The sequence below is a fragment of the Falco peregrinus genome, chromosome 13 (genome assembly GCF_023634155.1).
Source record: "Falco peregrinus isolate bFalPer1 chromosome 13, bFalPer1.pri, whole genome shotgun sequence".
In the NCBI taxonomy this organism is placed as follows: Eukaryota; Metazoa; Chordata; class Aves; order Falconiformes; family Falconidae; genus Falco; species Falco peregrinus.
The window spans coordinates 4,394,228-4,421,479 of NC_073733.1; the positions used below are offsets into that span (position 1 = coordinate 4,394,228).

At 41.3% G+C, this 27,252-nt stretch overlaps 1 protein-coding gene across 1 annotated transcript in view; it reads left to right on the plus strand.

Moving 5' to 3' along the window:
- TRPC5 (transient receptor potential cation channel subfamily C member 5) overlaps nucleotides 1–27,252 on the plus strand; it is a 66,745-nt gene that overhangs the window by 19,524 nt on the left and 19,969 nt on the right. The window contains exons 3-6 of the mRNA XM_005238248.4: nucleotides 14,028–14,364; nucleotides 17,602–17,741; nucleotides 21,760–22,082; nucleotides 26,544–26,739. Of these exons, the coding sequence (XP_005238305.2) occupies nucleotides 14,028–14,364; nucleotides 17,602–17,741; nucleotides 21,760–22,082; nucleotides 26,544–26,739 (996 nt within the window). The remainder of the gene's footprint in view (nucleotides 1–14,027; nucleotides 14,365–17,601; nucleotides 17,742–21,759; nucleotides 22,083–26,543; nucleotides 26,740–27,252) is intronic.

A 27,252-nucleotide genomic window follows, 5' to 3' on the forward strand; every position in this document is an offset into this window, starting at 1 on the left:
AATAGGAACAAGTTTGATTTCATGAAAGACAGTTCTGCAGAGAGAAACAGCAGACTTCTTAAAAGTAGATCATCTCACTCTGCTGAAGCTTTTTATGTCTTAACATTAAATAGGATTGGATTGGATGGAGAAGCTTTTTTTTAATCTTAATCTTAGACAAAGTTACAAGTCAAAACACTGGTAGTCTAAGACAAAAATGCAAAGTGGACCTCAGTTATTTTCTGGGGCTGTAAATTATTGCCACAGTTGTTAGTTTTTTATATTCAGCATAAAGAATGCATAGTCTCACATTGATTTTTGACAAATTGCTAGAAAAATTGCATGCAGCTTTTTTCTTTTTGAGTGAAATACACCTCAGAATTTCCCCCCAAATATGAAGTGATTCCATTTCAGCTTAATCTGGCAGATAGGTTCAACTTCAAGATTCTTTCCAGCAAAGTTATGAAGAGGGAATTGGTAGAGATCATTGCCTTTGGATGGAGGGGCAGTACTGTGTGTTTTGCGTAGGGAGTAGATCTTAAAGTTACTTTTTCTTTGCACCAGTGTAAGTGATCTGGGAATCCAAGAATACTCTTCACCAGACACGTTATTCAGTGTTCTTCTCTTGAAAGCATTTCAGATTAACCCACTGTGCCTTTTTTCTTTCCCCCATTGCACTCCTATACTGAAGAGTAGGTGCTGGTTTGTTCCAGGTACAGAAAGTAACAGCATTATTCAAATTCTTAGTGTGGGTTGGTGATCTCTGGCAGTGAACATACAGGACTGAAAAAAATCCTGATGGTAAAAGCTAGACATCTATGGGCAGTTTTCACTCCCAACTGGGCCCTTGGAGGAAAGCTTTTTAAAGCTAGTTAGGCTACTAAATATGCAGGTAAATAGGCAGTAAGTCTTTAAACAGAGTATAATCTGGTTAAGTGCCTAAATCCTGTTGGAGATTAGACACTTATCTTCCTGAGGCATTTTGAAATTCCACTGCTGAATTAGCAGCATCTTTTGGCACTTAGCTACTGGAGAAAAATCTGGTCTTGTACTTTAAGTTTTAACAAACAGTTATCAATCAGCCCTGCCACGGACACAAATCCTGTCCTCTGCACTGAATCCAGTAAACATAATCGTGATATACACAACTTCATCTTCTGATCTGGCCTGAGTGCCTCAGTCTTCACAGTGAGTAACTTGGACGAGGGCTGGATTTGCAAGGGGAGCCACTTCGGTTCAGTCCTTACCTCCATAGGAATACCCGCCTCATCACACAGGCTCCACCTCGGTCTCTATCCCCAGGTCAATCCCACTGCCAGTGCATTTCTGCCTCATGATGCAGGTATGGGTTTTGTCTTTACAATGGTAGTAAAAAACTCACAATCTTTTTTTTTTTTCCCCCAACAAAAAAGCCTGGGAGGTACAAGTTTTGATTACTCCAAATATTACATGTGTTAAGTATTTTATAAACTGACAAATGTATTGCTCATGAGGAAGAAGACCTTTGTCCTTTGGAGTAGGGCCAAAACAGTGGAGAAGAAATGTCATGCTTTTTGTGTTTGTTTTTAATAAACCCATATATCCTAGAAGGTAAATTACTGTTTACACAGAAGAAAAAATATCAGTTATACAGGAAAGATGAAAATGTGCTCTAAGGTAGCTTAGTAGTGTATTTTATGGTAGTAAATGTTAAAACCATGCTGTACAAATTGACAAGCTCCCTCTCCATCTCATCTTAAGTCTAGAATGGTTGTGTCTTCAGTTTCAAATTACAGAAGGGCACTGATCATTTCTTCAGAAGATAGGAAGGACTTAATAGTTGTGATCGCTGTTTGCATGGCAGTCACAAAATATTAGAAAAAAATGAGGACAGCTCTAATGCACTGTGAAACATGACAAATTTGATCCAGCAGACACGTCAGTTTTCTCAGTCCACATTTGAAAGAAATTATTTTTGTAGGATCACAGCAATTGGTGGTCTAAGAGACAAGTAGCCTTTTCATAAATGTTCTGTAGTATATGGCATTTGCCTTCGTATTATTACTTTTCAAAGTATGTTATTCATGATGAATTCTGGAAGGAGAAAGGTGCTGAAGACTTAATATTTTCATATTAATGAAAATTTTTCAGGCACGGCTCAGCTGTTGAAGATCAATCTTCACTATGCTGTTCTGGCACCAAATTAGCTCTGCATTTGTTAATTTGTTTGCATTTCTAAGAAAAGACGGGAAAAAGTCATCTCTTAGGATCTTGCCAGTCACATAAAGTACAGTTGTATGTACAGTGTACCATTGGTGTATTAGAGGATCAGAGCATAGGCAGAATGCAAATATAATCTTTATGTCCTTTAAGTTTTTTTTACGTTGTCAAAATAATGTAAAGCAACCATCGTGTGGCAGTGAGCCAGGTCTAAAAGGGCAGATTTCTGCTTGTATATACCATTCTGCTAAGCCACAAGAATAGCAGTATACATTCAGCCTGTCACTGCTTCCCTGCTCTCCATCACAGGTCATTCACAACTTCAAAACGAAGTGAAACATCACAGTAGTGGGTTTTTAGTGCTTTGCATTTTTCTGGTACTGGTAGCAAATGGCTGTGCAGGTTTAGTTTATATGTCTGTAAGAAACACACACAATGCAGGGCGCTCAGAAAAAAATGTATTTTACCTCTGACCATATTGCTTAGCGCTTTCACTGAATTAGATCAAAGGAGCGCATAAAATTGCCTCTCAGAAACCTTAACCTTTGACTCTCTTACTCACTGTACTCATAATCAATGACAGGAAAGGAGAGAAGTAGAATTGCTTGCTTTTCTAATTTAAAAACTGTGCTCTATGCTGTTTTCTCTTCAGGACGAAGCTTCAAAAGTTTTAGTTCTTTTTTTCCAAGACATTTACATTGACAAGTACCTCCTGAGGTACAGTACTGGAGTGAATGAATAATCATTCCTGCCATGCCACATATTTTTCAGCTGTGTCTTGACTCTTGTCAACTGTGTGGCTGCAGTTAGAAGTACAGCATCATTCTCCAGGGAGTATGCATAAACTTGGCAAATTTCTAAGGGCACCTCAGTAAGTGTATAAAAAGAGCTTTAAAAAATATCAGAGATGCATGAAAAATGAAGTGTAAGGTCTTCAAAAATCAAAGCTCATCTACTGAACCTTGTTTACCTGTTTTGAAAGCCATTCAGGTATCTTGATGGATAGCCACAGAGCTTTCTTTGCTTGCAGGCAGTGCTCAGTTATTCTCCCATGGTTTTGTCTGGTTTCTTGCCATACTGCCTGGAGGTATAATGATACAGGGCTGAATATTTGTGTTGTGCTCTTTAAAGGCACAATAAAAAGCTAGCTTCTGGGTGAGCCTGCACACCTCAGAAGATTAATAAACAGGCTTTTACTTTCAGGTTTCTAGAATGAAATCATACCATGTCATGAAAAGATCTTTGTTAGGACTAGATGGGGGAAGCAGAGCTGCTCTTTGTAGAAGCTTTTTTCCTTTCTAGTGATGTGGAACATCCATATTAGATGGTGAGGATGGTGTGGTTACACTACGTCCAGATCTGTTCTACACCACACACATGAATGTAAGTTTAGGGATTTCAAAAGCGCTGAATGCCCAGATACCATCTTTCATTTTCCAGCAGCATTCATTCATTCATTGTATACAGCAAAGTTACCATATGATGTGTTGAACAGTGACCTATGCTAAATGAGGCTGTTTTTTTCTCAGACTCAATCCCAGCAGGCAGGTGACCATGTTACAAAATCTTCCATGCATGTAGTACTGAGTTGTTATCAACAGTCTCAGCAGCAGGACTCTGGGGTGGCAGCTGGGGAGACTTATCTGCATTTGCACCCTTAAAACAGTCTTTCCAGCTGATCACTGGTGGGGCAGCAGGGTGAGTGGTGCGTATCTTGGAGCCCCTACTCTTATGACTTTGTGCAGTTGCCAGATCTAGTTGTTCAGTTCTGGAAATTAGCATGGAAATTTAACCGGTACAGCTGCATTGTGTTACAAAAGTTAGGACAAGCAGCGTTGAAGTGTAACCTCTCCAAACTTGGAAGAAGAAGAAATATTCAGAGAACTGATGGTTCATTGGCTTGACAAAGTGGACTTGAATGTTTATTTGAGGAGACAGTATTATTTGGTATGTTATTCACGTAACACCAAAATGTTCTAACTTGATGTAGGTTAGCCACATATTGCAGCTGTCACAGAACAGAACTGCAGAAGACTAGCTTTTGACAGCAAAATCATCTCTGACTAATCTTGCCATGCACAAATTTGAAGAAACAACATAAGACCGGTATGTCAGTCAAGGACAAGGAATCTGTTTGTGTTAGTGTAATGTATAGCAGGCAGTAAATGCCTGGATCATTTGTTAAGTCATTTTTGGTGCCTCATGCCTCTGACTTGAATGATCTCTTGGACAAAGACAGGAAATATGTTGAAAGTTAAAGGGATTGTCACTGTTTTAAGAACATTCAAGAATGATTTAGTGAGTTTGTCAGTTCCCTTAACTTTATGTATCCCATCAGTCTTCTTGCCAGTAAGAAAAGAGGCTTGGGAAGCCAAAGTTGAAGTGCAGGACATGACTGATTGACTTTCTACAGACAACAGAAACCGGAAAGGTGAAGTGACACCTTTTATATTGTATAAGCCCAGTGTTCAGTCTTACCGCATCTGAAGGACTTGAATGCCTTTCGGAGTCAGCATTACGTCAGTAGTGAAGAGTGTATCATGTTATTTCATACTTCACTTGGAATGATACCCTAAAGTAATAAACTCTGTGGAACAAACAGTGACTGCTATGGATTCTCCCTTTTGGATACAGAAGTGGTCATTGTTATTTACCTGATTTCTGTGAATTTCAGCTTTACTTCTGTGGCTTAGTGAAGTGTTAGGATATTCTACAGAGAAAAGAACTGAGGCTGCACTCCCCTTATACCTCTCATGTATACATCAGATCCATCATCATCCAGATGAGCCATTTAGATGTCTCATGACTGAGAACACAGTTACCTCATAGTTCTTCCACTCCAAGAAAAGTGAGGTGGATGGATGGATTAATCATAACCCCCATACTGAGATCTTGTGCAGAATGGCATTTAAAAGCTGTGACTGCAGTTTTTCTATTCTTATTCTTTCTCTACAAACCCCAGCTGGCTGAGTAAACATCCTTCAGCAAAGCATATATCCTCCTCACCCTACACAGGTGATGTTACTCAGAAGCAGAGGTAGCCTTTAGGGAGAAGTGTTTATAGTATGTGTGTCTGTTCTTTCCTGGATATTGGAGTAAATTTACTCATTCAAGAAAAGGTAAGGTAGAAAGAAAAAAGAAACCAAAATTAAATAGATTCAGCATAGATATTTCTCAGGTCAGAAAGGAAGCAAATGAAAAATATTTTTAGAACTTTTTATTAACACTAACAGGGTAAAGTAGGTATGTATTCAAAAATATCTGTGAATTACTTTTAAAATGCTCATATTTGCTTTACTTATCACTTATTTAATGTAAATGTTAGAAATCCACTAGGGAGAATAAACCCAGCCTTTCACTTAAAAGTCAATACCTTCTCCACTTAAGCTAAAGTCTGTGAGAGCTCCTCTTATTCATTTGCAAGATCTGTAACTCTTGAAGTGCTGCCTGCAAGAGGACTTGGGAAACTCTGCAAGATTTGTCTCTAAACAGTTTTTAGCCTGAGTGTTTTTTCAGTGCTTCTGTAGGATGTGTCCAATAACCCCTGGTCAGCTCTTGGAAACAGTTAGTGTGTTGTTAATCAGCTGACTTTCTCAGGTATGTTGGTCATACTCAGCACTTGCTTGTACTGCAGCACTCTGCCTTTGGAAACCCAGTCTTATACCTACTTAATCTTTGTAACTGAACTGTATCCTGGAGTGTCTGCTGAAATACATCCCACAGGAATTTTTGTATCAACTGTAATCTGCTGTCTGCTAAAATAAATGCTGAAAAGTTTTGCTTATGTCTGGACTCTTGCTCAGGGCCTGACCCAGGCGAACTGTGCTCTGGTGGGGTGTTTGCTCGCAGAGGATGGCCTCCAGAAGCACCGTTCAGCAGCTTGCCTTTATTCAGTGCAGAATTTATGCCAGCACTTAAATCCTGCTGACACAGGCCATAAATACAAACCTATAGCCAAACACATGTTTAAGCCCTCTGAGTAGGATTTAATTTCAAGCTTAAATACTTTCTTAATTGCTTCCTTCATGGGTAGGTACCCAGGATTTGCAAGCCCTCTACCTTTGCCCTAGAATATGTGGGACCTCTTTTATTTAAATATTTAAGCCAATCCAGCATGAATTTGTGAAAACTATGAATTTTGATGGCATTGTAGCATGCTTTTAGGCATTACTCAGGCTTTCCTTTTGCTAGCGTTCATATCACTGGTGAATTTCCAATTGCTACTGCTGACGCTGAGTTCATGTCTGCTACTATCAAGGGATGTCTTACGGATAGGAGACCTTTAGTTAAGACTCATATGCCATCATCACTTAAAATATTTTAAGAACAGATAAGACAAAATTCTGTGTGATTTGAAGCCATATATTCATCTGTAGAGGATCAGGAGTTTGTTTTATTCACCAGCAGAGGGACTGAGCGATTTGGATAGCACCTGGTTTCCTCGAAGGACTTTTCCAGCTCAGCTAGTGATCTTTTTGAATCAGGAATGACCGCAGTTGGGTTTTGCATCAGTGCTTCGCTGTTCGTAGTAATCGGCACGTGAGTAGCAGCTGTGGTTTTGATAGGATATTCATCCTGTATTTTCCTGAGAAAAAACTATTATCTTTTGGGAGTGCCTGATGAGGGATGTTGAGTTGTAAGTCCTTTCTCACTGAGTTATGCGGCCTTCCAGAAGGCCTTATTTCTTCCTTTTTTTCCTGTTGCAGAAAGTACTTAATTAACAGGATGAACAACCATTAGGTGTTTACCCTCTGCAGCTCACGCTTCAGCAGCAGAATGTAAATAACTTCGCAGTCATTAACAAGGTTGAACTTTAAAAAGAAGTATGCTACAAAAGAGGATTTTCTTATTCATCTCACTGTTTGCAACACTGCAAACTTGAGGAGGCTGGTATTCTTATGTAGCATATCTGGTCTCGTAGGGCTTACTGGCTCTCCGCAGCAGACATCAAATTAGGCCACAGATAGTGTCTCTCTTCAGTCATAGGCTCATTTAGAAATGTAGCTCTTTGAGTATTGCCCACTGGAATTTCCTTTAAGAGCAATCAAACTGATACAACAACCGCATTTCCGTTCCTCCTCAGAAGATCCTGTCCTTGGTACCAAATGGAGGGAGAGTGGTTTGTCTGTGTCACTGGGAGTGTGTTGGGCTACTTGGTTCTTAGCAGGAGCATCTGCAGGAAGAAAATGGATTTTAAAAGTTCATTTCTTTGCGTGCCATTTCATGTTCCTGAAGCCAAAGTTAAGAGAAAAGAGGATCACTTCATTGCAGAGTGTGACCCATGTGCCTGTTGACGTTGTGCCAAGTGTTAAAGTATGTTTGGACCATTGGACGGTGTATATTAAGCTTTGTGAGTTAAGACATTAAGATTTGGCATTGATTGATAAACGCTAGCCTGTGGTAGGACTGACACTGTAGGAGTTTCCTGCATCTTCATAGAAGGAAAGAAATTCTAGCCAATTCATTCTGAAAATTCAAGTGTGAGAGACTGCTCTCCCCAGTCCATCTGCAGTTGTGTTGATGTGGGGGGGTGGGTACTTCTGTGCCTGGGTAGGTCACCCCTGCTATCGCTCCTGGATGAAGAGGGGAGTAGACCTGCTGCTCCCAGTCCTGCCTGGCCACACTGTACTTGCCAGAACTGGGGGGAGACGTGTGTCTTCAGAGATATCTCCCTTCAGCCTGCCAGAGAGAGGGTGCAAAGCAGTACCTCCACAGGATGGGACCGGGCTTTCTTCTGAGTGGAGAATGGCATTTATCCTTTTTGTGATAGAATTGGATTCATGGGAAATCTACATTCTTTACAGATGTAGCTGAAATATATACTTACGCTACTATATCAGACACTGCAGTTGTCCGATTGTCACACAGACTGCAAAATCTAGCTCGGGTCACGTGAAAATCTTCCTTCCCAAAGCCAAAATATCTTTAATTGTAGAGGGCAGCAGTATATAATAATACCCCCAAACACAGTAGCCTTGCAGGTATTCAGCTGCGATGTTTTAGATGCAGTGGGGTACAGTGCTGCTGGTGAGATCTAACCTATTGAAATGAGTGTCAGGCTGGGGAACTAAAGTTAATTTCATGGCTCCCGTGCCACGTTTGGCTCTCAGTGGTAACCTCCTTGGGAGCTGATGTAGCTGACTGATAGAAGAACTCAGTCCTGCTTATTAACACAGGGCTCTGCAGTTACAAATTAGTGTTTATTCATCTATGAAGAGCGTTCACTATCACTATCCACAGCAAGAGTACAGAAAAGAACTCCAACAAACTCCAAACAGAAGAGCCTGTTGGCAGCCATCACAATAATCAGAATAAATGCCGAGAGATACTGTGCTCAGCCCCTGTGATGTCTATCAGGGAGCTATTTCAGTTGCTCCCTGAGGCATTCGCATCTCAGCCCATCTGTGTCTGATCCTAAATTACTTATGACTGTGAGAGATAAGGGATTTCCCCATAGATAAGGGGAGGTGGGGTGGAACATAATTTCTGTGTTTGATATTTATATTAATGGCACAGCATGCAGAAAGCATTTAATTCCTGAGAAGTAGAATTTAAGTGACATAAAAGTATCAGTAAAGATTAGATATTAAGAAAAAGACACTCCATCCAGCAACTGCTTTTTTCCCTTAAAAATTTTCCCCTTGGTAGAGGAGCAGGTGACAATGAGTATGATGAACACTGAAAATGAAATTCTCTAATAGCACAATCCAGCTGCAAGCCAAATGTTACACAAAGACCCTGGCAAGACTGAAAGAAGAAAGAAAGAACATAAAAGACTTTGTATTGCAGTAGTCTCTACCCTCAGAGTGCTTCCCAACCATGACTGAAGTTGCTAATCTCACTTCTTGGAAAGGCAAAGATGCAAAGATACTTATCCCCATTTTCAGAAGCCAAGAGACTGAGCATCTTGTCTACTGGTAGGTAACACAGTGGCATTATCCTCACCAGAAGGTACTCTGAGTTGCATCTTATCTCCTAGTCATTATGTGAACTGTATCTTCAGCTAGGGACAGGTTCTGCTCAACAGGTGATGGAGAAGGAGCTTGCTCTTTGGATTACCTCCCCCAGAAATGCATCTACAAGCTTTGCATACAGGAAGGGGCAATCCTGGACAATGTTATGCTAGCACTACCACAGGCTTCATAGCACTGAATGTTTAGTTCAAGCATTAGCTGAATTGAGTATAAATGACACTTTTTGGAAGCATTTCTTCTCATTAATGCAGCTGTCAGAACATTCTCCATTATGTCTGTGGGATGATGTCTTGTGCTGTCAATTGTAATAGAGATTGGAGGCTCCTATAGTGTCGCAGTCCTCAAAAAAAAGCTCAATACTATGCTTGTTATGTATTGGAGAAATACATTGTTTGCAAGTCATATGCTCATCTTAACCACATAGAGAGCTTCTGGTACCGTATGTCTGCCTCTGATTCTAGATCATCTACAAAAGTGGGACAATACGCAGTTTTTTAAATTATCGCAATCTGTCCTTTTTATTGTGCAGAAACTTTTAACTGATCCAAATCCTGTCACATACAGTGTGTTCATATGACATGGTAAAAGATTATGATATACACATGCGCTATTTCTGTCCATGGCAAATGAAAGGCTTTGCAAAAGGTGAAAAAAACATAGTTGAGACTCTACTGTCCTTTGGGACCCTACTGTCATGGTTTCAGCTGGGATAGAGTTAATTTTCTTCTCAGTAGTTGGTGCCGTGCTGTGCTTTGGATTCGGTGTGAGAATAATGTCGATAGCACACGGATGTTTTTAGTTGTTGTTAGGTAATTTTATACCAAGTCAAGGGCTTTTCAGTTTCTCAGACCCTGCCAGCCAGAAGGCTGGAGGGGCACAAGAAATTGGGAAGGGGACACAGCCAGGGACAGCTGGCCCGACGTAGCCAAAGGGATATTCCATACTATGGGATGTCATGTTGAGTGTGTAAACTGGGGGAGCTGGCCAGGGCCGGGCGATCGCTGCTTGGGGACTGGCTAGGCATCGGTCAGCAGGTGGTGAGCAATTGTATCGTGCATCACTTGTTTGTTTTTTTCCTTTTGGATTTTATTCCTCTCTCTCCCTCTCATTCCTTTTTATTACAGTTGTTATCGTATTTTACTTCAATTATTAAATTGTTCTTCTTAACTCACGAGTTTTACCTTTTCTCAGTTCTCCTCCCCATCCCGCTGGGGGGAAGGGGAGTGAGCGTGCAGCTGCCTGGTACATGATTGCCAGGTGGGGTTAAATCGCAACATCTACCTGGGTGGAAATTGAGCTTGTGCTCAGGAAGGGCCTTGGCATAAGCAGTGTTGGAGAAGCCAACTTGCTTTTCCAGATCTCAGTTCTGTCTATTTGCAAAGTAGAAATAAGATAATTTCCTTAACCTTCTGAAGAAATTTGAAATTATGGATGATAACAAAAGTGCCACGGTATTATTACAGTTTCAGGCTACTTTGCACCTAAAAGGGCTGAGCTTTTTCATGTTTTTTGTGTTTTATGTGCATTGATTTAGCAGTATGTATCCTAGACAATCTTCAATGAGTTGAGCATTCAATGGCTTAGTCTCATCAATTAATTTGATGGTTTAGTTTAGGTAACAACACCTAGAAGCAAAGCTGAGGCCAGCATTCACAGGACTACTTAGGGAAATAGCTGATTTCTGATTCTTTCAAGTTAACACAAAGTTACTGAAAAGCAATTGGTTCTTTAGGCAGCACATCAAGGGCTTATTAGTTGACTTCTTCAGTATAATTCAAAATTGCAGTGTTTCGGCACACTGGAAATCTTGTTTTTCAGCCAGCTGTAGTCCTTGCACTACTTGAGATCTAAACTGCAGTATTTACTGATTTTAAATCTGTGATTAGTAAGTTGGACTACTACAAGTCAGTAAAAGCCTACATTCTAAAGCGCTTAGCCTTACCTTTAACAAAGACAGCATTTGATGTTTGTGACATTAGGGAGTTTCTTTCTGTGGTATGCTTAAATTTCCCTTAGGCCATTTTCAGTGAGGTTGGGATGGGCTTGATTGGAAAATTTAATGGCTTTTTCCCATTTCCATTCCCTTTTGCCAAGCTTGTCTTTAAAGTTGCTCTTTCATGATGTGTGAATTTCTCTCCATTTGAAGAACTAACATCAGATACAACACAGAAAGCAGATTTTAGAAATGAGCTATTAGGCAGAGAAGAGGCACTTTTAAGATGCTTGCAAGTTGCACAGCAACCAGCGGAACATACAGTCATTTGATTTCTCAAATGACTCTGACTTTGACTCAAGGGGAAAATGGTTTTATTCTCCCCGTAGAGGTTTCTATCATGTATGATAAAGAGAAAATGTGTTTATATATTTTCCCCCTTAAAAAAAAAAAGTTGCACCTCATCTCAGAGAAAAAGCAGCATCTATTACCATGTAAATTACCACAGAACACATCTAGTCACAGCTCCCGTTTGTGATCTTAAGTGAGAAAATATAGAGGGTAACCTTCTGTTTCTTCTAGCTTTCAGACATAACATGCTGACCCTTCTGAAATCATAGATTAAAACCCAACCAACCAAAGGACAATCGAGGCTTGATGTTTCTTCAGTTTCTGTAGAATTTTTTCTTTCATCACTGTCCCCAGACATAATTTTACAATAACGTTTTCTGATCATTACAGGCAACAGGTCTTTCCTTTTTCTGGAGATAATCACTGTATCAACTACTGTCCAGTTTCTGCTGCATGCATGTGTAGGTTGATTCCAAATCACATGTGTTTCTGATCTTCTTTTCAGATGCCCTCTGGAGCACAGCGTCACTTGTATGCTAGATGCAGTAGTCGTGTTTATTATAGTAATAACACATAAACATCCAGGTTTGTAAATGCCAGATATCTCCTCTTCGACATCCTATTTTCTATACCAGTTTTGTTCAGTCCATATATTTGAACTACCCAATTCAAAAAATGGTCTGATTCTGATATTAACAGCTTGTTATAGCATATAAAATATCACAATATCTAAAAATACCTACAGAAATTGCTTCATCAGTCTGAGCAACTAATTTCTCTTTTTGCTTGACCTTGATTTAGTAATTTTGAACAGGGCAGCGATAGAGCTCTGCTTGCATAGAGCGCTCTGAGAACTGCACATAAAAAATCCTCCCAATACTGGGCAGTTTTGGCAGGGAACAAATATTTAAAGTTATGGGGGTGTGCTAAAGCTGTTATTAATAAATTGTCTCTTTCACACCTAATCTGATCTCCTGGTGACTAAGACCTGCAGGAAGTCCTAGGTATCTTTAGATGTGATGAGGAGAGCCTTGTAACAGTCTCATAAATGCACATGTGATGGCTGATTTAGTATTAGCTTAGGCCACGTCTACACTGAGTGCAGTTGTCTGCATAGGGGCTTCTGCCAGGGTTGAAAAATCATACCAATTTGGGGTGGCAAAACAGAAGCTGGTCCCTTTGCTATCATGGTGTAGTCTTTCCAAGAGCTGGTTTAAATTACAGTGGTGAAAGAGTGCTTTGCCTGATCACATCTTCCCTAAGGGGGAGGAAGACTGTGGTCGCACTACATCCCTCCCAGAGATCCCTTTTAAATATAGATGAGCCCGGTGTAATAAACAGTAGTCATCTTCAAGTTACTCACCACTTTGAGTCACCTTTATAAGAGGTCTCTTCTTGATAAATGCTGCTAGTACTACTGTGTCCATTGGAAGTGTGATTCTTTCTGATATGCTCTGTCCTATCATAGACCTAGTTATATTGCTACGGGAGTATGTTTATCAGCAACGGTATCCATGCTAAGACAGTTTTTCTGGTTTAATTACAGAGAACTAAGTGTAATAAGCATCCTCAGAACAGTGGTTGAGATTTTCTTTTGAACTTACAGAGCCCAGTGAGAAATCTGAATTTAGTAGAAGTACAACTTCATTAAGATGGATAACAAATCAAATACATAAAGAAAAACACAGTTGTCTTGGTCTTGCAGATATCTCTAATTAGCTATGGGTCTGAAAAGTTTTGAAAACCATGGGGCTGAAATAGCATGGCCTGAGTTTGGAATTCCAAAGGCTGTTAGGTATTAGAACAGTCTGAAGTATTTGCAACCTGAGCATGTCTGGTGTGGAGTCACTGAGGTGCAATAGATCACCAACATAATGCTTTTTTTTACAGAGTGTAAATAAACTTTCAAGTGTCACTTTTGGTACTATGATCAAAGATTTCGCCTCTGCTTAATCTCTTATATTTTCCAACTGCTTTCTTCCTTAATAGTGAGGCATGTTTACAAATGTGCTGTCCTGCTTCCCAACAGATGTCACCTGGCTGAACTTTACATTACTGCGTGCTGTCTCATGCCCAGCCCAGCCCACACGCACATATGCTGGCCTCCTTGCACAAAACCACGTGCAGCACCCCACACACTTCTAGAGACATTCTCTCTCCCTTTCCCTCTCTCTCACACACTCTCTCTCAGAGCTTTACACCTTTTCCCTCCTGTCTCATCTTCCAGTCACTTCTTAAAGATGCTGACAGTGATTTGTTTGAGGTGGTTGAAACCTGAAACGTTCTGAAAAGAAACATGCCGAAAGAGAAACACATGGGAAGAGAAAAAGCTTGTAGTAATTTTCGTTGTATCACTTTTGCACAAGGCTTCGTGTGTGGTGAGTGACTGATCTACATAAGGGTGCTTCAGATAAATAAATCCTCACTGAAGATATCTTAAATCCTATGTAGAAAAATAAGAGTGAAATATTCCTCCTTTCTTCCCTCCGTCTTCAAAATGTGAGGGTCCATGTGGACTCTTAACACATATGTGAGGGGGAGTGCACATGAAGTACCAGTCAGTAATAATCTTTTTTTTTTTTCCTCCTCAGTTTGTTGCTCAGCCAAACTGCCAGCAGCTACTAGCAACACTTTGGTATGACGGTTTTCCAGGATGGAGGCGGAAACACTGGGCAGTAAAACTCTTGACCTGTGTCACCATCGGACTGCTATTTCCTGTGCTATCCGTGGCATATCTGATTGCACCGAAGAGCAGGCTGGGACTGTTCATTAAAAAGCCATTTATAAAGTTTATCTGCCACACCGGCTCTTACCTAACCTTCCTCTTCATGCTCCTGCTGGCGTCACAGCACATCGTCAGGACTGACCTTCACATGCAGGGACCACCTCCCACCATCGTGGAGTGGATGATCCTGCCCTGGGTTCTAGGTAAATCGAAAACACAAAAATGCCTGAGCCACAGTCACCTGACTCGCACCCATGGCAACTGTGTGGAGACTCAGTCCTGATCTCAGCATCAGCAGCATGTAAAGAGATTTGGCAGCCAGCTTCAGTAACTGCACGAAACAGCTGGGCTCCTTCTGGAACAACAGATCTGTTGGCCTAGGGTTCTTCTGCTGTTCACATTGCCATCTGACATGCCTTTAGACATGACCCTGAGTAAACCGCAGCAGGCACAGCTCTCTCCCTGCTTCCCCCATGCAAGGAACGGGTTAGGAATTAGCTTCTGGGTCACGCTAGTAACAAATAGTGTCACTTCTCCTGCTGGCTTAGTTCTGCTGGCTGGTACGTGGCAGAAGGCAGCACTGAGAGCCTGTCTCTGCTTTTGCCTTCACACTGATCTGCTCCCAGAGCCAGCAGGCAGGTACCAAACCTGTATATTCCTGGCTCCCAGACTCCCAAATAGCCTACAGGAAGGCAAGAAAGAGAAGATAAGTCTTACCCTGCCATATGCCCCTGTTCTGATAAACACTGACCAAACCAGTATCGAGCAATCTTATATAAGCAGCAGGAGAAGAGAGTATTTATCATCAGAAGCTTAAACATGAGGCTCTTGTTCCCGTCTGGCTTGGGCAACCACAACTGTGAAGAAAAGGAGGTGTCCGTGTTCCTGAGGGCAGGGTGTATCGGTGAGCTGGTAAGATGGGATGGGAGAAAGCGGGTAGAGCCGCTGAGGGAGAAGAGCAGAGAAGCATAGCTGGATTTAGTTTTGTTGGCAGAGGAGTATTTACCCTTTCAAACGGCTCCAACACAACAGCAAGTGAAAACGTGGGGACTCCATTAGAAACACGATCTCTCCTCTAATTAAGCTGCCACCTCCCTTGCTGTGCCATTAACTTGTAGCACTGCTGTGAGCGGTGGTTTCCACACCTTTATAGCTCCTGTCCAGCCTCTCTCCGCACAGCCCAGGGCAGTTCAGTGCAAAACCCAGGAGGTCAGGTAACAGTGAATGCGACTGTCCAGTACACATCAGTGGCCTGGAAAGCCACGCTGATGCTTTCTGAGGACACCTCTCACAAACTTCCATCTCTGGAGCTCTCCATACAGCTCCCCAACCCTCCTCATGGGTCCACCTCCACTTTCCTGTGTCTGCTGGCTCTTCTCTCCTCGTAACACTGGGCGCCAGCTCCTCGTTTCTGTGGTGGCTCTGGGATCAGGCTGGTTCTGTGCTAAGCAAAACTAGCTGTTCCCTGTGCCAAACCTAAAACTGCTGATGGAAAACAAGGAAAGAAAGTAAGAGTTGCATACATGTTCACAAACCACTTTTGATCATGACCCAGGGCACTTTGCTCCTTGTGTAGCTCTACCACAACTTACAAATGGTAACTCAACCCTCATTTTCTTATTGAACTGATTTATGGCATTGAAATGCATATGTTGGTAGAAGCTTCAGAATAGGCTGAGAAGGTTAAATGTCTTTTCTGAGCTTAGGTGATCTCTTCACTTTATCCTTAACTTCATGGTTAAAATTGAGGGAAATGGTAGGCATCTCAGCAAAATTGATTTGCAGATGAAAGAAGAATAATCCATTAAAAAAACCCTTTCAAAATCACCTCTTACAGCTGTCTGCTCTTCTTTTTGAGTTCCTTTGTTTCAGATAAATAGGAATATTGTGGGACTGTTTATTAAATGGAGAAATTAGAACAGTTTCATGAGATTAAAGGTTATTATTTAAGAAATATTTTCCACTATAAAAGGAGAGAGAGAACAGGCACACACAGCATTGCTGTAACTATAGTAACCAGCAATGATAACTCACTATAAATACAGCGTACGAGTTCTTCAGCAGGCTCCTCTCCATTGATTTATTTTATTTTTTTGTGTGCATGCAAAGATTTGGAGACAGCTGTAATAAAATTACCTTTTTGGCCTTGACATAGTGCTTGCCTGACCATTGACCTGCTGCTGGCAGCTGAAGGGCTAAGATTGATATTTGGATGTTTGCAGCAGTTCATTTCAAACATTATCTGCTCTTCAGATTGAACTTTCACATCCTACGACTTGAGTTGCAAGTGGCATTTCAGTGACCACTGCAGTGTCCTGTGGTTAGGGATGGCTAGCCATTTGGGTAACTGTGTTGGTAGTGCACCTGGAGGGGTATTTTGTTGGGGTTTTCTCTTTTCACACATTTCAGGTCTTCATTAAAGGATAATGTTGTAAACTGGGTAATTCAAACTATGTGGGGGCTCAGAAGCATGTAGGTGACGAAGGAGCCCAGCTGCCACTTTTTAATGGGACTTAGCCTCTCAAAAATGCTTCAGCAATTGTACAGTAAAGGACATATAAGTTACTTAAAATTAGAGTTGTATGCCAGGTGAGTTTTGCAGTCTGGTAATGAACTTCAGAAGCTGCCCCTCACCTCTCTGGCTGCAAGGAGGTATAGTGAAGTTTAGCAAGTGCCAAAAATTATTACCAGAAGGCATTTCAGAGTTGAGATGATGGGCTCTGGCCGTAGCCTCAGGAACAAATATTCACCTCACAAAACCCATAGCCGTATTTGATGGTAGGTGAGTCATTGCAGAGATGCGATGCCAGGCCGCAGTGCCCTTTTTCGTGCTGAGTCTTACCTTTTTTTCACAGATAGTCCCTATGGGCTTTTTGTGCAGTAAGATGCATAAATACAGTGACTGAGCATGGAGAATGAATTAACTTCTTCCTTCTTTGGCGTGATATTTCCAGGTCAGGGAGGAAATGTGCTGGCATGCAGAAGCTGGTACTGGTGTTGCATGTTCTGCAGAGAAAGTCAGGAAAAATCAGTATTTTCCAACTGAGCAATTAATTACTTCTAGTTTCTATGAGAGCAGAAAATCTATTCGAAACTATACCAAATACAGTTGCTTAAATAATTAATTCATGTATAACAAATTTCATCTGAGCCAGTCCACTCATACTAGTAATAATTAACATATGTTTCAAGCAGTCTCCTTGTGTGTGTATCTGAAGCCCTGGATAGGAAACCAAGGTCTTTTTCATCTCTCTCTAGACTATATTCCCCACAGAATTGTAAAATTTCTCATAATCAGCAGTATTATACTTGTAGAAGACAGGAGGGATGAGACTTTTTTCTAAACTGTTAATTTAAAAATGTCTTTTATTACATCAGATGTACACAGTGCTTTAATGGCAAGTTATACTTCATCATGACAACAAACTCTCTTTCCACAGGTTTTATCTGGGGAGAAATCAAGGAAATGTGGGATGGTGGATTCAATGAGTATGTACATGACTGGTGGAATCTGATGGATTTTGCAATGAACTCCCTCTATCTTGCAACCATCTCCCTTAAAATTGTTGCCTACGTCAAGGTACAGTAACTTGGGAGTGAGAATTTGTAACTTGCTTGTGAGAACTGTAGTACGCAGGGTAGAAATTGTCAAAATCAAAATAACAGATGGAAAAGAGTAGCTGCTTTTTAAGCAGTCCAGGTTTTAATATCACCTGGAAAGCTTATTAATTTGTTTGGAGGATGATCATCCTTCTCATCCTGACTCTTTAATGAAGTAGATTGTTTGGGCACTGGGTAGAAGTTTCCTCACTTGTCCATTTTGTAGCTACTCAGTGGCTAAAGATACATTTTGTTTTCCACACTGACACTGGACCTCTTTCAACAATGCTAGACATAGTGAAAACACAATTTTAAAATGAAATTGTAAAGAAAAAACAAGAATAGGTTATCTGAAAACATCTACAGCCAAGATCTATGGTCTGTAGTCCTACAGATATGCAGATTACTAATCAGAAGTTTGTGAAAAACCTAAGAAAAGCAAGCCTGCTGGAGGAGGCTTCCATCTGATACAAAGGAGTCAATGTATTCTTTTTAATACATAGTTTTAAACCACAGGGAAGGAAATGACAAAGGAGTATGAAGGAGCATGCTGGAGCTTTAACACCGTGTAGGTTCTTCACTGTCATGTTCCATTTGTGGCGAGAATGAACATCAGAGCTCATCCTCAAAAGCACCTTCCACATTTATAGACTTCCGATGCTCCAAGTCAGCTTATGCATATGTTTTGAAGCCAGAGGATAGCCTGAAGCACTTTCCTTCTGTCTCTTTTTCAAAGACTCAGACAAGACACAAGTGGCCTCCTGCAAACTTCCTTATGCAATGGCTCTCTGACTTCACTTGGAGCCGCGTGCTTGGCCTGATTCTTTTCTTGGTATGAATCAGCAGTAGCTTCACTGCAGTTAGTGTAATTACACAAGTGTAAATCAAGTAACTGGAGTCTGCTCCTCGGCCGCTTACGCGCTTTCTAGTTTTGCTGTGCTACTGTCTTGGTCTTGCCCTGCTAAAAGAGTACTAGTTCTTTTAACCCAGCCTCTAATAACCAGGACAAGTGCTTCCCCAAAGCAACCTGGTTTTGTCCTGCCCAAGCATGTATGCAGGCAGAGAGGAAAAGAGGAGAAAATTTCACAAAGCTCATTGACTCCAAAATGGCAAGGCTTTTATAAATAACTCCTTAGCAAGCAGTCCTGCTATGGGGCCTTTTTAAAATCCAGAAGGCTGCATAGTGGTGACTTAGTTTTTCAAACGGAAAAGCTTTGAGATAGTTGCTGCTCCCTGAAGAGGTAGCTCTGTAACAGCATCAAAGCAGGAAAAGATTACATCTTTTTTCTCCCAGCATTCAGAACCAGTGAATTCAGAAACCAGAAGCAATTCATTACAGACTTGAAAGGTTGGTCTTTAAATGAGAGCAATACAGAAAAAGGCTGGAACTTGTAAGATTCATGAACAACTCTTAAAATGTTAACAATCTCGCTCTTTCTCTTTCTCACACACAAATGACTAGAAGAGCTGTGCATCCACAGAAATTTACTGTCACATACTGGGCTTTAAACTCAGCCAAACCACGCGTATGAAGGAAGTACAGCTTTGTTTATATACTCTGTAAGAACTACAGAAATGTACAGGCTAACTACAAAGACCTATATGCCAGCACACGAAAGAATGCTTACAGGAATATGTCTCTTTGAGTACAGATCAGACAGACTTGGATTAAACGTGGCTGATCTAAGGTCTGCTCCTGACGGGGACCAATGTCAGACAATTCTGAAAGGTGCATAAAATCTTATATAGGAGTAGTTCTGAATCAGCATGCTCACAGAAGTTCCCTTCTGACCTGTGTCACTCAGAGGTTGCAGTGTGCTCTGAAACTTGAGGATTTGTAATGTTGATAATGGCTTCAAAACCTTTTGCAACATGACTTGTAAAGGTTTTTTTTTTATTTATAGAACAGCCTCGAGCTGGAATAGGCTGGGATATATGCCAATATACCATATTCTAACACTTCTTAGAACTTCAAAGGATTACATGGACATTTAGCTTTCTGCCAAATATCAAAAAAATAAATTGCATACTGACACTAATGTTTTCCATCCTTGTTTTTACGTGGAGGCTTTTTTTTTTCTTGATTTGACTGGTTCTAAGACCTGGCCCTAATATTGTCCAATACCAGTGAAATCTTCAGGGTAATTGTAGGGTAAAAATACTTTCTTAATCAGTTTTAATTTGCTGCATTGAATTACCACATAATGAGGAAGGCTAAATGTGACTGCCTGCGATAACTTAGTTGTACTGTTCTGTATACATCTCTGCTGTGTTTCATCTTCTGATGCCTAACCCAAACAACTCCAACCTTCCCCGATACCCAGCTTCATCAGATACCTCTGAACTCTTCTGTTTCTCTATCGCCTATGATGCTAGGCTGCTCCACAGACACTACAGTTTTCCAAGCAAGGACATACCATCCATTTATAAAGGGCCAAAATATGCCCCTAACAAGTTGTTTTACAAGTAGATGTGAGATGAAGACTTTTTCATGTACGTTCACATGCGGTCTGTGCTAAACCCTAGCAGAACACCCCTGGGCTGCTGTGTCCAGTCAGCGTGCAGATGTGAATTGCGAGCAACCGTGAGGCTTTCTGATCGCAACCGTCCGCCCCCACTGCTGGATACTGGCAAAAAGTTAACATGTCTGCTTGTTTGTAAACATTTTAAGACCTATCTTCAAATCAAGTTAACAGGCTCTGGCCATGATGTTCATGTAATAAAGAACAGTTTGGAAATGTCAGAAGCAATCAGAGGTCATGCTGAAATGCCTTTGTATCATGTCTCAACTCCTTCATACAGAGGAACAGTTTGAAATATCAACTTGCTTTTAGCTGTGTCCTTGAAAAAAATGTGAGCTCGTGTATTGGGCCTTCAGATTTAAATAGAAAGTCCCTGCAAACTCATCCGTCAGTATGATACTGATACTGTTTCCTTTTAAAAGGTATAAAAATTATTTTAGGAGTTCTAAACACGCTGGCTACGCTATTAGCTGTATTATTCTAAGTACATTTTTGCCTTTTTATACACGTTAAATGAGCAGAGACAAATGTTAAAAGGACAATTATTCCTTGATGTTAAAATGTCTTTGGCTCCGTTGTACTGTGCCTGTGTAGTTAAGCCAGAGTAGTTACATTTATGCGACCAGCTCTTTTGTGCTACCTATTTGCATCTGGCTGCATGTTGCTCAGAAAATGTTTCTGCTTTTACAGTTACATTGTGAACCAAGTTAAGGTTATAATTGATGCACTCAAATGTATCCAGTGTTTCAGCTGTGATTATGACCTCTGCTTTAGCAACTCTCCTAAAATTGCCGTGACAAATTAGCTAATAAGAAAATTAATATGAAGAAAGCATTTTGGTTCTGGGCTGTTGACACTTTGAGATTACTAGGGAAAGAAAGCATCCACTTCTTATGCTTAATAGTTCATTGCTTTCCTTCTTCCCTCCCTCACATTCTTCCTGGAATGTGCAGTGTTTTGAATGCGCAGTTGATATTTAGGAGGAATAAGAAAAAAAGAAGTAATCGGAAATTTCCAACCTGAACCTGCTTAAAAGGGTTCATTCAGGCAGTCTGAGCCCCTTTAAATATTGAAAGAGAAGGAGATTGTGAAGCCACGGACCTGAAGAACCCACCGACAGTGAACTCAAAAATCAAAAGGCCTGTTTTCTAAATATAGGCTAAGAAGAGCCAAAATATCAGAAGCCTCTAAAGAAAAGCTAGTCCCACAGCTATCCATATCGGGGGTCATGATTTAGTAGGGAGAGTTCATGAGAAGGCATTATTAAACCTGAGTCTCTACCCTGATCAAGTCAGCTTAAATCCTGAATCCCGAATGTTAGTCTGACAGTAGCTGAGATTTAGAAGTACTTCTTGTGTCGCCAGCACCTGGTTAGTATTTACATGTGAAGCATTAGTATTAGTAGGTGTGACTTTTTGAGTAATCTCAGAGTAATTACAACATAATTTACTTTTATACCCTTGTCATTTCTTTCAGTACAACGGTTCTCGTCCGAGGGAGGAATGGGAAATGTGGCACCCGACTCTCATTGCAGAAGCCCTCTTTGCAATATCCAACATTTTAAGTTCCCTGCGTCTCATATCCCTGTTTACAGCAAATTCACACCTGGGACCCTTGCAGATTTCTCTGGGACGCATGCTGCTAGACATCCTTAAATTCCTTTTTATCTACTGTCTGGTGCTTCTGGCTTTTGCCAATGGACTGAACCAGCTTTATTTTTATTATGAGACCAGTGCCTCGGAGGAACCCAACAACTGCAAGGGGATCCGATGTGAGAAACAGAACAATGCCTTCTCCACGTAAGACATCCTTTCCTTTCTGTTTTTAAGGTTGACTTCCACTGTCCCCTGTCTTACCTGCCTTTGCAAGTTTTCTGTCACTGCACTGAAAGCGCCTTTATTTATTCATTTGCAAATATCAGGTGAGCTCGTTGACTATGCAGGAAATGTGTGAGTTAACTGGGGCAGACATTCTGCTGAGCTTTGCTGTCAGAAAGACTTTTAGTTAGGTCTGGCAGCGGGAGACAATTGTTTTAGTTCTGGACCAAGGAGGCTCCCTACATGATCCTGCAACTTAAATTTTATTATGGCTACATGCAATTACAGTATATTTGAGAAAGCAAATATCCTTTTGCCGTAATTGTTTTGTCTGATTCTGGAGAGAGGAGGGGAAGCCAAACAAAATGTAGGAAACTGGATAAACCTATGAAAAAAAGGTATTAATAAATAATGTGATACAGCAACAACAACAATCTCATGTAGGACATTTTTATGCATACATGATGTTGCAGACTTCTCTGATTTTTTTTCAGCCGGGTGAAGCTAAAATCCCAGCAAAACACTTTTTGGTGGAAATGCTGTTACTTTACTGAGATGTTGGCATGGCAATTGCTGTGATGACAGCTGGCAGGGCTGAAAGAGATAGCACATGCTGAAAAATAACATGAATTGTCTTTCTGATGTATTTGTTTTAATTACTAATAGTGGAAATAATTATAATAATCAGCCCCCCCCCGATTGTTCTTGCTGCTTGCACAGTACTTAAAACACAATGGGAAGAGAAATAAATAAAGCACGGTCTAGAAAAAGGCCTACGCCCTGCAAACAAGCAAAACAAAACTGTTGTCCACCACTTTATGCTAAATTAAATAAAACTTGTCATAATGCCCAATAATTCCCCACCCTTCCTCAGCTGAAGGCTTGAGGTTAAGAAGGGATCTGTGACGTATTTGCAGCGTTATCAAAAGCAGATGATGGCTGAGGCCACATGACTGGGTTGGAAGAGTCTCTAGCATTGTCCTTTGGGCTTCCTCCCTAAAAGAAGTGGCCAGCCTTAGCAGAGCAGCATGACCTGTTAGACCAGACGAGCTGCTGTTTTCCAGGACGGGGCAGGAGCACCATAGGCTTGATTAATTTTCTCATGAAACCTGTCTGTATCTGGAGGAAGTGAATGGAACTGCACTGTGCTAATAAAAAACAGAATTATAGACTTCAGTCTTTTTTCTATTTTTAATTGTTTTGCCTGCCCCAGAAACGTGTTGTGCTGCCCTTGCAAAGGAATTAAATAACAAACACTATTTCTTGATCTATGTCCATATTGATGCAGCAGCCAGAGGGAGAAATGTCTGGCAAGCACAATGTTTCTTAAGTGGCAGCTTCTAGCTCACAAAACGGCCAAACCCACGAAGTTCGGGCCTAGAGCCTGCCTTTCCCTGGAGCTAGGTGAACAGATGTGTTCTGTTCTGCATGCTGGTTTGGACCTGTCTCCATTGTAAACCAGTTGTTTTATGGATTTCACTGTCGGCAGGTTAGTGGAAAAAACAACAGCAGGATTTGACTAAAGAAAAAGAGTGTTGGGTCAGGAGGAAGAAAAAAAAAGATCCTCAGGTCTGTAAGAACATGTAATATCTTGGGAACTAGAAATGATACCACTTAAGAAACACCACTTAACAGAAAGTGTGCAGAACCGCTTAAATACAGACCACAATTTCTCCCACCCTAACATTCAGTTTAAACCCCCTGCCAAGGAGAATGTAGCACAGAAAGGAAATTGAGGGGGCTCAGCCTTTATGGCAGAGGTTTGTTTAAAACAAAATCGCAGTGGGAGGGTATCCATTAGGACTGAGGTCTCCTGGCAGGGGACGGAATGCTCTGCAGTTACTTTTTGTTTGAGACTTGCTTAAGAAATTTATTTAACATGTTCTTAAAAGTTTAAATAGTCGTTATTAACACCCCCAGTACAAGCTGACATTTGGCCCTCGAGCAGATGCACAGCATGGGTGACTGGCTAAGTGCGAGCAACCTGCAAAACAGAAAATTATGTTGTTGGGCTAAGGAGAGCAAACATGGCTGCAGTGAATTCAAGTCAGAGCTGGTGTAACCTCCAAGTTTGCTCATAGTTCATCCCTAATGAAAGAATAAATGTAAAAAGCTTTCAGTCAATACCCTCTGATTTCTACCAGCATTTCTAGGCAGTCACACAATAGGATCTAATTTTATAAGGGAAGGAAAAGCAGGATGCCACTTGTGTTTGTACAGCTTGTTTAAAATGTGACACCTATTTACTGGTGCATTGTTTCCTATTACTCCCAAAGGATGGGTTTAATATTTTCTTGGTGAGGAAATTTTCTGCTTCGCAAACACAGATCATGGAAAAGTAATATTCTGTTGTGACAGCAAGGAGGTGAAGTCATGAATAATTTAAGGTTTTATGCTTTGGCCTCACCATCCCTTAGAAAGCAAAGTGTCTACTGCTCAGGCAGACAATTTGGAAATATGTTTATTGCTGTGATTCTGACAACCGAAGAAGAGGGAGAGGAAGAGGAGGAAGGGGTTGAGGAAGTCACACCTGACTGCCTGCTGTGTCATCCTCGCTGGAGGGTCATGCTGGTTGCTGGGGCCATTTCTCCAGGGACTGCAGGAGGTCGGGAGGGTTCCTGTGGCAGAAGGCAGCACCTGCTGTCTCTAAGTCCCTGGAGAGTGGTGGAGCTTTGAGATGATTCTCCTATTTGCTTAAGATCCAAAATATACTCGGCAGGAGGGGATAGTCAATAGTCTCTCACTCACAATTTCCAAATTTTTTTTTTTCTAAAGCTGCTTCTCTGAAGCAGTGTGAGACTCACCTGAAACACATTGAGAAGAGACTGTGGTTCTGATCTGTCATTAAACACCAAGAAAAGAGTAACCAAGCCTTAGGTCTGTGCAAAGTTGCAGAACCCAGTTGCTGTCTTTTTCAAGAGGAACTACGTGTCCATGTGTGGATATGTTTGCCTTAGTATGGGCCCAAATTACATTCCTGGTGAATACTGTGAATTCAGAGCATGCACTGATTGCTGCTAAGACTGATTTCAGTTTTGTGACAGGAACCTCTGTCTCCCTGAGCCTACAGCCTAATCAGTACTTCTGCTGCTAATAGTTAAAGTAAGTTAAAAGATAGCTAGCACCCCATCATTTTTGATAGATAAATTTTTAGCATTCTTTGGTTAATCCTTACTTTACCACCTCACTTATTTAATAAATCTAACAAAGAGCTTGAGTTCTGGGAGAAAGGATTTTTGCTTTGAAAAGTCTTTATAATTTTGGCCAATGAAAAACTTAAGATATGTCCAGAAAATATAAAGAAACTAAATCCCCATATAAAGCACGAGGGTGCAAGTGGAACACATGCCCAGAGAAGCTGGGAGAACAGATTCCTGGTATGTCAAATAAAGTATCTGAATTATTTGTGTTGATTTTTCTAGTAGTAGTATTTGAAAATACCTACTAACCTCAGGCCAAAATGGAAACTCTTAAACAGGCATATAAATGTCATTTTTTGATGATATAAATGCCATATTTTGGAAAGCCAAACTAAAGATGCCCAAATAGAGCAATTATTTAGATTGCTGATTATGTATTTGACGTGATTGCGAAAGGTCAGTTGTCTGTGGCTGAAGCAAATAGAGACCTGGGATGATCTCATCAGCTGTAAAGCACAGTGAGGTCAGGTCTAGTTCATCTATGGAAGGAAGATTTCAAAAGAAGAAAACCTCTTGAGCTGGATTAATGTGATGACTCTCTTCCATCTGAGTCATTACTGATCAATTGTTGCAGCATGCTACCGAGGGCACTGCGCTGTGGTGCGTGGGAGCTGCTGCACAAGCAAGCCGGAGCGACCAGCATTTTGGGCCACGTGCAGGGCCTGGTGCACTTGCAGCTGAAGTAATTGCAAGCTCTCAGCCTGCTTTAGAGCAAAAAGGTGCAAGTGGGCATGCTTACTCACATTTCCTACCTTGTGGTGCCTTGTTGTGCACTGTGCGCTGGTTAACTGCCATGGTCATGCTGTACTTGTTCCCTCAACATTTACTCTGCAGACATGTTAACGATGCAGTCACTGATTAGACAGGTGAGTTTGTATCTATAGGTAAGAACAATATCCCAGCACAGCAATTTAATTAGAGAGAATATATTGTGGCTGTTCTTTGCATGTGTGTAGAGCCAACTTTGGGTTCCTTCAGGGCAGTTGGGCTCATTGCATCTCACAAGGATGTAGACAGGGCTCTCAGGTGGGTAGCAAAGGTTGATGTGACACAGCTGTCACATGCATTGGCCCATGGGTCACTGTGGTTGGAGTGCAGACTGCCTCCCAGGGAGGATAAATGGCTGCACTGAGCAGCCACTCTGTGGTGTCCCAGGCTCCCTTGTGTCTAGCTGTTCCCCACCTGCATTGTTTTCCATTCCCCAGAGTCAAGTAGCCAAGTAAATATCTGGTTTTATTTGCAGACTTTTCGAGACCCTCCAGTCACTCTTCTGGTCTGTGTTCGGTCTGCTGAATCTCTACGTCACCAACGTGAAAGCCAGACATGAATTCACGGAATTTGTTGGGGCCACTATGTTTGGGACCTACAATGTCATCTCCCTTGTTGTGCTGCTGAACATGCTCATAGCCATGATGAACAACTCCTACCAGCTCATTGCTGTAAGTTACCTCATTCTCTCTCTTTTTGCTTTTGTTGTTCTCCGTGTGCCTCATCTGTTTGGCTTCTAGCAAGTGTGTATCTTCTGGGATGCTTGGAGACGGCTGCCCCCAGTTTTTGACAGCATATAGTTGGGATTTCTGCTCGGTAGCCTGAATCATGCTAGCGGAGGAGGTTTTGCTCTGTTTGTAATGCTTCTTAGCTGGAAAAGGCTTCTCTGCTGTGATCTGCCCTTGTCTTCTCCTGTAGAGTAACCTCACTGATCACCTTATCCTTAGCAGCTGATACACTTTGTAGCAGAGAGGGTATATAAAGGGAAACCCTCCCACTGCTTCCTGATGTTTGGTTTTAACTTGGGGTGGTGGGTGGTGTATTTTTTTTCTTTCTCTCTTCTGTTACTGTTTTTCTGTTGTTGTTTGAAAACTTGGTGTCAGGAGCCCGGTCCTGTAATTTCTTATTCCAGTCTTCCCACTGAAAATTAATCATTTCCATCTATAGCACCAGCCAGTCCCATG